Source organism: Halichoerus grypus, chromosome 1, assembly GCF_964656455.1.
Source record: "Halichoerus grypus chromosome 1, mHalGry1.hap1.1, whole genome shotgun sequence".
Taxonomy (NCBI): Eukaryota; Metazoa; Chordata; class Mammalia; order Carnivora; family Phocidae; genus Halichoerus; species Halichoerus grypus.
In genome coordinates this window covers 29,033,850-29,046,053 of record NC_135712.1, presented here as the reverse complement: position 1 = coordinate 29,046,053, position 12,204 = coordinate 29,033,850, and the positions used below count along the sequence as shown (strand labels likewise).

The window sequence follows — 12,204 nt, the reverse complement described above, 5'->3', positions numbered from 1 at the left end:
TGAATAGAAGATGGTCTTTGTTCAAATTTCATGTAAAAGTAATAAACTCATGTGGTTGGTATATACAGAATAAGTTTTTCCTCTTTAAAAAAAGGTATTTTTAAATTGTGCATACTGTATTATGAAACATAATTTTAGCATACTTTGTTTTTTCAGCTTTATTCAGTTATAATTAACAAGTAAATATTGTATATATTTAAAGTGTACAACATGATGGTTTGATATATATAGTGAAATGATACCACGATCAGATTAACACATCCATCACCTCACATAGTTACAAGGTTTTTTGTTTTTGTTTTGTTTTGATTTTTTTTGGATGTGGTAGGAACACCTAAGATCTACTATCTCAGCAAATTTCAAGTATACAATACAATACTATTAACTATAGTCACCTCACTATACTTTAGATCGCCAGAACACATTCTTCTTATTCATCTGAAAGTTCATGCCCTTTGACCAACATCTTCCCATTCTCCCCACCCCTCAGTCTCTGGTAACCACCGTTTACTCTGTGGTACTATGAGTTACACTTTTTTAGATTCCAAATATAAGGAAGATAGTACAGTATTTGTCTTTCTCCATCTGGCTTATTCCACTTAGCATAATGTCCACCAGGTTCATTTATGTTGCCACAAATGGCTGGATTTCCATCCTTTTTATGGCTGAATTATTCCAGTGTATATGTGTGTGTGTGTGTGTGTGTGTATATATATATATATATATACACACACATTTTCATTATCCGTTCTATGGACAGACACTTTGGTTGTTTCCATATCCTGGCTATTGGGAATATGAACATGGGAGTGCAGATTTCTCTTCGAGATACTAATTTAATTTCCTTTGGATATATACCTAGTAGTAGTATACGTTATTTTTACTTCCTTTATTAAGTAAAGAGCAATAATAAGACAATAAAATTAAGTTACCTAAAATACAGTAAATCTATAGGAAAGAATATTTGTGTAGTCATTGACACCATGTTTTCTGGGATTATTAGTGAGAAGGGAATACACTTGAGATGTAATTTGGTTAATAAAAGCTATATACAAAACTGTTGATAGTATATCAGTTTTCTGTTCTAAAAAAAAGCAAACAGGTAGACTACATTAGCAAAAATCCTAGAAGAACAGTAGTAAAGCATATATCGTGGTTCTCTTCAGGTGACAGGATTGTAAATAATTTCCACTGCTATAGTTTTTCTCCCATTTTTCAAAATGTTTTATGAAAACACATTATTTCCTTAGGAAGATTTTACAAGTAAATAAAAGTAAAAAATGAAGAAAAAAATTGACAACAGTGACCTACTTTTCCTTTTTCAAAGACCTGGCTTTTATAACCCCAAACATCTCTTTTTCTAACCCTCTAAACCATGTCCACTGCAGTAACATCAAGGATAAAAAATGTCTTTGGAACAAAGGAAGTCATTGTGGAATTTTGATTATCCCAATTAATTCAACAGATTCCTGATGTTTCTGGTATAGTGTGTCAGATTTAAGATTTAAGATCTTTTATCAGGGCAAACCAACCTCCTTAATGTTTTCTCTGCCTAATGTGCCCATTAAAACCAAGACACAAATCAGCACCCAGAGGGATTGCTTTAGTCCTCATGGTCAGAGGAATATGTGCAGTCACTTGATGTTTATGACAAGTTGATTATTTTGTCCATGAATCTAAGATCCTCAGATGTTACCCATAGCCATCCTCAATAGTTTTAATGCCAGAGTTATTTTGATACACCAAGGAAATTTACAAACATCCCTTTGGATTTTCTATCCTGGCAAAGGGTTCCTGTCCCCTTTGTTTGTTTGTTTGTTTGTTTTATTTGGAGAAGGAGAGTAGAGAAGCCTCATTTTGAAAGGACCAAGAAAACCACCCCATTATCAGAGTCATCTTTGGCCACACTCTGAGTAGCTAGTCCCAGGATGGTTCAGGGGTGGTTTGCTCTTCCTGGGGCTGTTGGCATGCTCTAGTCAGGTGCTCATTAAATTACTCAAAAGTAGAGAAAAGACACATATTAACCTGAGCCTTTCCAGGGAGTAATGAGTATTTGGATAAAGACTGATCCTTAGAAGTCAACATTATGTCTTCCATGCCAGGCAGGGCGATTCTGTTTGGCAAAATTAAATCCCGCTGACCCGATACCTAATGTATTTGTTGTCAGTGCAAAGGTCCCAGTCCCTTACCAAAAGCACAGTGCAAACTGTTTATGATCATTTCATTACAGATTGGAATTGTGGGACGGACTGGAGCAGGCAAATCAACGCTTTCAAATTGTCTATTTAGAATTGTGGAAAGATCAGGAGGCAAAATTATTATCGATGGTATTGACATATCCACTATTGGACTTCATGACCTTCGGGGCAAACTTAATATTATTCCACAGGTAGAGTCTATTTTGTCAGTAGACTTTCTTAACTCCCTTTAGTTGATCTTCTTTTTTTTTTTTTAAATGTGTTCCTTCCAAGCATCTAAATTCATTTTTAGAAGCCAGAGCATTTGAATGTGTAATGAAAAATCACTACATAACTGAATCCTATTAAATACTCTTACTCTAAAACATTCTTCCTAAATGCATTTATCCATTTGAAAAACTGGTATGTTGCTTTAAGTTTCCTTCATAATAGTAAATGCAAACAAAATTTGAATGAAGAGATCAGACTGAAATGCATTGGTATTTTTTGAAAGAAAAAAAATACTGAGGCTTTTGCCTAATTGGTAGAGGGAGTGTAGAATTTTGCCTCTTTGATTTGAAGTTTGAAAACATTTTAAAAGATGAAAAGAACAATAATTCAGTTAGATCATTTTTTTCAAGTCCTTTGATTTGTCTATCTATGGCATCAAAAGAACTTGATCATTAACAAATATGCAAATTGGCTCAAGAATATGCATCTACAGTCAAAGATGACTTATTCAGTTGAGTTTGAGAGATTTAAGCTGAGTATTTATGAGATACCTTTGTATTTACCTTGAAAAAATATCTTAAAATATAATCTCTTTTTCATATTGTTTAGACATATGCTCGTATTCATGAATTTACTTCAAAAGCAAATTTGAATGGAATTCTGGCAGAGAAAAAGATTTAATGAAGAAAAGAGATATTAGTCATTCCTCTCTTATAAATAAATACAGGTGTAGTAAAATACAGTTTCACCAGGCATGTTGGTATATTGGAAAGAGCGTGACTTGTCCTATTCAAATTCTACTCAACCACTCACCTTCTGTGTGGCTTCGAACACGAGCTCTTTGGACCATCCAGTTCAGTCTCTTTAAATGGGGATATTGAGGGGCGCCTGGGTGGCTCAGTTGGTTAAGCAACTGCCTTCGGCTCAGGTCGTGATCCTGGAGTCCCGGGATCGAGTCCCGCATCGGGCTCCCTGCTCGGCAGGGAGTCTGCTTCTCCCTCTGACCCTCCTCCCTCTCATGCTCTCTGTCTCTCATTCTCTCTCTCTCAAATAAATAAATAAAAAATCTTTAAAAAAAAAATCTTAAAAAAAAAAAAAATGGGGATATTGACTTCCATCTTTCTAAGTTGGTGTGCTGATTGATAATATTATATACATACTATAGTTTGCATTTATTCTGTTCTGTGTTCTATCTCTGACTAAATGGCAGCTACAGCAACTACCATCATCATTATTGTGGCTGATGTTGACATTGTTAATGAGAAGGAGAAAGAGGATCAGGAAATTTATAATGATTTAATCTCACTTACAGCTTACCCTGATTCTCTTCTGCTTTTGTTTTCAATATAAAGTGAATTTTATAACTATTTAGGTTTGATCGTTTTGCTTTTTATTTTCTGAATCTGATTTTTTAAAAATGTATTTGTGCCTCATGGGACAGTAAGATTACTGGTGACAATTTTATTCTCTAGGATCCTGTTTTATTTTCTGGTACCCTTCAAATGAACCTGGATCCCCTAGACAAGTATTCCGATAGCGAGCTGTGGGAGGTGCTAGAACTGTGTCACTTAAAAGAGTTTGTGCAGTCCCTTCCCAAGAAGCTGCTCCATGAGATTACAGAGGGAGGTGAAAACCTCAGGTAAGCTGCTAAGAACAAAGCTTGGCCAAGTTACTCCTTCCAAGGCTCCTTAGAAACTTTGAGTTAGCCTCAAAGAGAAGTCGCTCCTCCTGAGTCACCAAGGACCTCCTTTGGTCTGTTCAAAGCACACAATTGCTGATTCCCTCTAGGGAAGAGGGACAAGGAATATAATGGTAACCACTGGCTGGGAAACCTCTGGTGAAGGAAAGAAGGGGGAAGAAAGGAACGATCCGGTGTGGAAAGTTTGTTTAATTGACTCTTCTTTTTTGAAGACTCCTATTCAAATAGCTTTCTTCCTTTAAAGTGTTGTAAGGGACTCCTTTCTCCTTCATGGCTGTTTGATACCCAATGACAGTCCCTTTCACATGATCAGAGACCCAAGGAAAGTGAGCTAGGTCCCCTCAAGCCCTGCACTGCATGACTCGGTCTGTCTGATTGCTCTCCTTACCTCTGTCTGTTTCTGCCACATTGGCCTCCTTGCTGGTTCCTGAATATGCCAGGCCAGCTCTTGCCTGCCTCAGGGATCTTGCACCCGCTGTTCCCTTTGCCAGGAACAAGTTTCCACTGGAAATCTGCGTGGCCCACTCTCCCCTTCCAAAGGGTCTTGAATTAAAAGGCAACGCCTTCAGTCCAGGGAGGGTTTCTTTGGCAGGCCCATCTAAAATGTCCACCCCAGGCCCACACTCTATACCCTCCCTTTTTGTGTGCTTGAATTCTTCTTATTACAATGCATTTTACTCATGTATCATGTTTATTTTTTTCTGTCTTCCCACGAGAATGTAAACTCCACGTAGAGATTTTTGTCTCTTTTGACAAAATAAATATTTCTTGAACAAAAGAATGAATGAATATGTGACTTAGAAAGAGAGTGAGTAGTGATATAATCAGAATTTTAGAACAGGAAGTGTGTAACCATAAAGTCCATTGTAGAAATTATTTTACTTTTTTTTTTTTTTTAACAGTGTTGGACAAAGGCAGCTTGTCTGTCTTGCTCGTGCTTTGCTTCGAAAAACAAAAATTCTCATCTTGGATGAGGCAACAGCCTCCATTGATTTTGAGACTGATAACTTGGTGCAGACCACAATCAGGAAAGAGTTCTCTGACTGTACCATCCTGACGATTGCTCATAGACTGCACTCTATCATTGATTCAGATAGGTATGCTTTATTTGTTTTCAGAAAAAAAACATATCTATATCTCCACAGGGATAGCCACTGAATATACCAAACAACTAATTGCCACTAATAAAGGATTGTACCCGTATTGAGAGATACAAAATTTTCCTTAATAGTAGGAAACATATTTTCCAAACAATTAGAAGAATATGTTAATGCTAAAAGAATATTAGAAAACTGGAGGGGCGCCTGGGTGGCTCAGTTGGTTGGGCGACTGCCTTCGGCTCAGATCATGATCCTGGAGTCCTGGGATCTAGTCCCACATCGGGCTCCCATTTCGGGGGGAGCCTACTTCTCCCTCTGACGCTCTACCCCCTCATGCTGTTTCTCACTCTCTCTCTCTCAAATAAATACATAAATAAAATCTTTAAAAAAAAAGAAAACTGGATATACTTCTTGAGCTCAGTAGTACCCATATTTTGTAGTGACATATCTCACACGGTAATTTACATTTTACATTAGCAAGAAAAACAAGGGTAAGCCGGAAAACTGATTAAGGTTACCTGACTGGATTCTTTTCACATTGCAGGGTACTTGTTCTAGACTCTGGAAGGATTACAGAATTTGAAACACCACAGAATTTGATATTCCAGAAAGGACTTTTCTTTGAAATGCTAACAGAAGCTGGAATACCAGAAGACTCAGTGACAAAATAATAAAAACTTTTAGCTACAGATTGAATATACTGAATAAAAAATAGATTCGTATTTTAAAAATAACAACGGGGAGAACTGCACAAAGGCAGGCCCCTGGCTACATGTTCGCATAAATACCAAAAAGCATCAGAGTTCCAACTATCCTGGGCTGCACCCAACCTTCTCTCTTCCACTCATGCCCTCTGGAATATCTGCCTTCTCCACATTGCCCAAAGTACTACATGCCATGTATCCTTTAAGTCTCTGACTTCATTCAGGAGTCACCTTCTCCGTGAAGTGTCCCTTGATTTCCCCCCTGCTCTCCGATCTGATCTAGCTGTCCCTTTTCTGTACTCTCACCATCCCCGTGTGCATACTGGTGTCATGACAGGGACCATACTCTTATTTTAATTATTTTAGTCTGTCTTCCCACTAAAGCTACTTGAAGGCAAGTACCCAGTGTCAGTCATCTTTGTATGTTGGGTTCCTAGCATAGTGATTTTCATCTAGTTGATACCCAACCAATGTTTGAAGAATTAATGACTTGGCATTTTCGAGTAATATAATACAGGTATTTATAGACAGACATAATATGTGTTGAGCTACTGTACAGTATATAAAATGATGGGGAATCACAAAAAATATTAGGAGTTATTCAGTTGCTTTTTAGAAATAATATATTAACTGTATTTTATGGTATACTTTATTTTAAAATAATATTTTATAATATTTTTTACTATTGACTTTGAGTAAAAAACAGTACTTTCTATGCAACATTATTTTTGGCTGGATTAACCTCAGTGACTTAGGTATCAGATAGTATACATTCACAAGAAGATTGTTGGCTTGTAATACTAATCATATTTTGAAGGACTTTTTAACTTAGTAGTTTTATGTAATAGAAGCAATATTATTTCTTGAATTGCCCTTCAATTTGAAGTATTCAAATTTAGTGGTATTTTCCTTTTAAGATGATTTTAATAAAATATTTTAACATGTTCTTGAAGACCTATCAACTGTTTCTTTTATTCACCTTTTCTCCTTCCTGTGCATAACCATGTACAACCTACCTTCATCCCCTACAGGTATTTATGAAAAGTTGCCTGAAGTTATAAAACCCTATATTATCTAAAGCCTCCTCCCATTAGAATCTAAGCCACTAGAAGTGTTATCCTTTCTTTACAATCCCTGAAGTGCCTATCAGTATGTTTTGTACTCAGTAAATAATGAATAAATATCTGTTGAATTCCATTAAGAAAGGGATCTAAACTCCAACAAATGGTGCTGGGAAAATCGGACAGCTACCTGCAAAAGAATGAAACTGGATCACTTTCTTACACTATGCACAAAAATAAACTCTAAATGGTTTTTTTTTTTAACGATTTTATTTATTTATTTATTTATTTATTTATTAGAGAGCAAGCGAGAGAGAAACAGCATGAGAGGGGAGAGGGTCAGAGGGAGAAGCAGGCTCCCTGCTGAGCCGGGAGCCCGATGTGGGACTCGATCCCAGGACCCCGGGATCATGACCTGAGCCGAAGGCAGCGCTTAACCAACTGAGCCACCCAGGTGCCCCTAAATGGATTTTTAAAAAGACCTGAATGTGAGACCTAAAACCATAAAACTCCTAGAAGAAAACATAGTAGTTTCTTTAACACTGGCCTACCAACATTTTTCTAGGTATGTCTCCTTAGGCAGGGAAACAAAAGCAAAAATAAACTATTGGGACTATATCAAAATAAAAAGCCTCTGCACAGTGAAGGAAACCATCAACAAAACGACACAGCAACCTACCGAATGGGAGAAGATATTTGCAAATGATATATCAGATAAGGGGTTAATACTCAAAATATATAAAGAACTTTTACAACTCAACACTCAAATCAAGTAATTCAATTAAAAAGGGGAAGAGGACCTGAATTGACATTTTCCCAAAAAGGACATAGACCTGGCCAACAGACACATGAAAAGAGGCTCAACATCCCTCATCATCAGGGAAATGCAAATCAAAACTAGAGTGCGATATCACCTCACATCTGTCAGAATGGTTAACATCAAAAAGACAAGAAATAATGAGTGTTGGCAAGCATGTGGAGAAAAAGGAACCTTATGCACTGTTGGTGGGAATGCAAATTGGTACAGCCACTGTGGAGAACAGAATGGAGATTCCTCGAAAAATTAAAAATAGAATTACCATATCATCCAGTAATTTTCCTACTAGGTATTTACCCCCCAAAACCTGAAAATGCTAATTTGAAAAGATATATGCACCCCTATGTTTTTGAAGCATATAGTCTTCCAGTGTTTTCATTATCAATAACCAAGATATAGAAGCAACCCAAGAGTCCATTGATAGATGAAAGGATAAAGAAGATATATATAATGGAATATCACCCAGCCATATAAAAAATGAGATTTTGCCATGTGCAACAACATGGCTGGGAGGGTATAAAGCTAAGTGAAAGAAGTCAGTCAGAGAAGGGCAAAGACCATATGATTTCACTCATATGTGGAAGTTAAGAAAGAAAACAAAGATGAGAAGAGAAATTAAAAAAGAAAAAAAAAGACTCAAATACAGAGAACAAACTGGTGGTTGCCAGAGGGGTGGTGGGTAGGGGGATGGCTGAAATAGGTAAAGGGGATTCAGAGGACACTTACTGTGATAAGCACTGAGTCATGCAGAGCATTATTGAATCATACTGTACATTTGAAATTAATATAACACTGCATGTTAACTATACTTGAATTAAAATAAAAGAGAGGGATCTAGATATTTCATTGTTAAAAGCTTATGTTTTAGCCTCTTTACACCTATAGTAAATCAACCAGAGACTCTCTGTAATTTATTTTTTTAATTTTTATTTATTATTTTTTGAGACCCTCTGTAATTTAAAAAATCTAATGGGAAATCGACAGTAGCCTGGATAAATTATAGTATAGTCACACAGTGGAACTCTATACAGCTATGAGAATGAATGAACAACAGCTACAGGCAACAGCATGGATGAATCTCATGAATATGTTGAGTGAAAGAAGCCAACCACAAAAAAATATTAGTATGTGATTCTATAACTCTGTACATAAGTTTTTTAGAAAGGAAAACTAGTCTATAGCACTATTAGAAGTCAGGATACTGGCTATTCTTGGTAAGGAAGGAGGGGTAAAGTTTGAAGGGGTACACCGGTGGGCTTCTGCAATAATGATTATATTCTGTTTCTTGATCTGGGCCTGAGTATTGGTTCAGTTTGTGAAAATTCATCAAGCTGTATACTTAGGATATGTGCAGTTTTATATATACATATACACATATATGTATAACATATAATATACTTAAAGAGAAAAATAAAGCAAAAATAAAATAAACATCAAAAATGTAATATTATATATAAATGATGGAATCATTAAATTCTACTCCTGAAACCAATATTACACTATATGTTAACTAACTAGAATTAAAATAAAAACAAACAAACAAAAAAGACTAAGCAAAATTACTCAAAGATAGTTTCGTCATGTTTTAAGAAGCTATATGTTACTATAGTAACACTGTATGTTAACTAACTAGAATTTGAGTAAAAACAAAAAAAAGACTAAGCCAAAAGTACTCAAAGATAATTTTGTCATGTTTTAAGAAATTAATATTACATTTTCATTTCAATTATGTTCACCAAGGTTATTCAATCACTGAAGTACACTGGAAGCAAAGTGCAGGGTACTCAATATGACTGGATTACAGAGAGGTAGTTCATTTGAATTTTATAAAAAGAAAACACCTTTAGTCAATGATTGATTTGTTTAAAGATATTAACTACAAAATATATTAAGAAAATAGTGATTATAATTTCAATATGTAGAAATATTTACCTTAGCTGATAGAAGGAAAATGCTAAGCAGGATTAATTTGAATCCTTTTAGGGATAATGATATTTACTGAAAGCATACCATATGCCTGTAATGTGCAAGGCATTGGAATCTTTTGTTACTTCAGTCTTCACTAAAGAATATAAGAAAGGTATTATCTACCCCATTTTGTCAAAAATAAGATTTCAAGAGGATCTTGGCCAATAATATGTAGAATCCGGGTCTACATGGTGAGAAAATTGATGGTCTTTCCAGTTCCTACTAATATGTCTCATTCCTGGGAGAGCCAGTTAAAAAGAGTCTGGTGGTTAAAAATGGGGGAGAAAGATTTTAAACCAATAGCTTTGTAAGCATAGTAAATGGAATTAAAGTTTGGGGGCAGGCTGCTTTTTCAAATATATCATTAGCTTGAACCATATGAAATAGCCATTTTTGTAGGTCAAAATGGTTTAATAATGGCAATTTCATATACTTTTAAACATAGCTTTGATATCAAACAGTATTATGAAGACATAATGCTATATTTTAATACAAAATAATTATAACTGATCTGTAGGGGCTTGTAGGAAAAATAATCAAGAAAAATAAAATAAAATATAGTAAGTTAGAGAGTTCAGGATCTTGGGACAGGGTGCCTGCCTGTGTTAAAGCCCACTCCCACCACTTTCCAATTGTGTAAACTGGGACAAGTTTACTTACTCCTCTGGGCTTACTTGGGAGTAACAGTTTTATCTACCTCCTAAAGTTTTGAAAATTAAATCACATAACATGTAACACTTAGGACAGTGTCTGGCATGTAGAAAACATTCAATGGCATGTTAACTATTATCTAAATATCAACAGTCACAGCTCCTGTAATTGTAGTCTCATATTTACAAACATCATGGAACACACTGTTAAGTGAATAAAAAGGACAAAATCGAGCCAGTGTTTATAAAAGTCTATTCTGTACAGAGCAATTTTGGGATAACTGGAGATTAAGATCTAGTCCCCGGTGGTAAACAATATAGTATCATATTATTATCAGGTTATTATATTATGTCACGTGAGAAGGCACCAGTCAGGACAGATCTAGTTCCTTCTAGTTTTCCTAATTCGCATCTTGCTAGCTGTCATTTTGCAAGCACGTAGGCCATCTGTAGAATACTGAAATCAAGACTTAACGGCTATCCTGTAAGCTACATTTCTCTAAATGTGCTTATAGAGATGAAAGGTATCTAGGTAATTCATGTGACTGCTCTGCGGCTGAATTAATAAGGTAATGAGTATGAATGGGGAAAAGGCTGACTGGCTTCTCCACGATTGCTGGCGAGGTAACCAGAGTTGCTCGCTTGTTATGTATAGATTGGCCAGTCTGAGCACACAGTTAGTTACACAGTTGATCAAAGCTAGGAATCTTTGGTTTATCTCCTGAGCGTGGCACAAAGAACAAAATAAATATGAATAGACCTAGGAGTAAAATGTAAAAATAGGTCATAACTTGAGAAATATTTGTGATATTTTTAGAAAAAAAATCTGAAAGATTTGACAAATATTTGCTCCACAATGTTTAGAAAGAAAATGCCACACATGCATTGTTTTGTGTGCACCAACGGAAGTGATATAGGATCAGTTTTTGAAGTCATGCTTCAAAAATGTAACTCATCTTTAATATACTTATGAATGACCATTGGTTTATTGCCGATATGTGTAGTAGAAAATGTCATGTGGTGATCAGAGAGCAAGGCTGACATAAATGATTTGGAATGAGTGACAGCGGAGTACAAACAGGAGCTAGGTATACATATTGATAACACTTCAGTTGCCACTGATTCCCTCTGAACACCTGCTTTTAGCTCTGTTCTGAGCCTTTGTGCAACATTCTCCTGGTATTACAGAACAGCCATCTGCTTTCCCTGTATTGCCATATCAGTGATTCCACAGAGGTAATGGATATGAATTAATGTTGACCATGATGTGTAAAGTCCTGTTGTTTCATGTATTTTGTCTGATTATCTAGTCAAATGAGTTCCTTCTTATTCCATCTTGGCCAAAAACAGAAGTCCAACAAATGACACTTTGGCCAAATGTTTAACCCTATAATAAGGGTCATAAGTTTAAAAGCAGAAGGAAGAAAAGAAGGAAAACAAAGAAAAAAGGGTAAACAACTAAGGGGTTTATTTTTATGTTTTTATTTTTTATTTTTTTAAGTAATTTCTATGCCTAAACCTTGAGATCAAGAGTTGTATGCTCTACCAACTGAGCCAGCCAGGACCCCCTGTGGGGTTTATTTTTCTTAAGTAGAAACAAGTCTCAAGGTAGAGAGGACAAAGCTGGCCAGGGTGGTTCCATAACACCACCAGGCTGCTTCTGTCTTTTGCTCAAACATCATCCATAGCACATCTTGGTTGGTAGTTGCAAAAACCCATTGCTTTATCCCCAGCATCATGTCTGCATTCCAAGAAGAAAGGAATGGTGAGGAACAAGACATTTAATAGCACAAACGT

General features: G+C 35.9%; 1 protein-coding gene across 2 annotated transcripts in view; it reads left to right on the top strand.

Annotated features, from left to right (window-relative positions):
- LOC118535992 (multidrug resistance-associated protein 1-like) overlaps positions 1-6,858 on the top strand; it is an 86,897-nt gene extending 80,039 nt beyond the window's left edge. For both annotated transcript variants that reach the window (XM_036092673.2, XM_036092669.2), the window contains 4 exons: positions 2,231-2,389; positions 3,881-4,047; positions 5,010-5,204; positions 5,752-6,858. In XM_036092673.2, the coding sequence (XP_035948566.2) occupies positions 2,231-2,389; positions 3,881-4,047; positions 5,010-5,204; positions 5,752-5,878 (648 nt within the window). In that variant the 3' untranslated portion in view covers positions 5,879-6,858. The remainder of the gene's footprint in view (positions 1-2,230; positions 2,390-3,880; positions 4,048-5,009; positions 5,205-5,751) is intronic.
- The last annotated feature ends 5,346 nt before the right edge of the window (positions 6,859-12,204 follow it).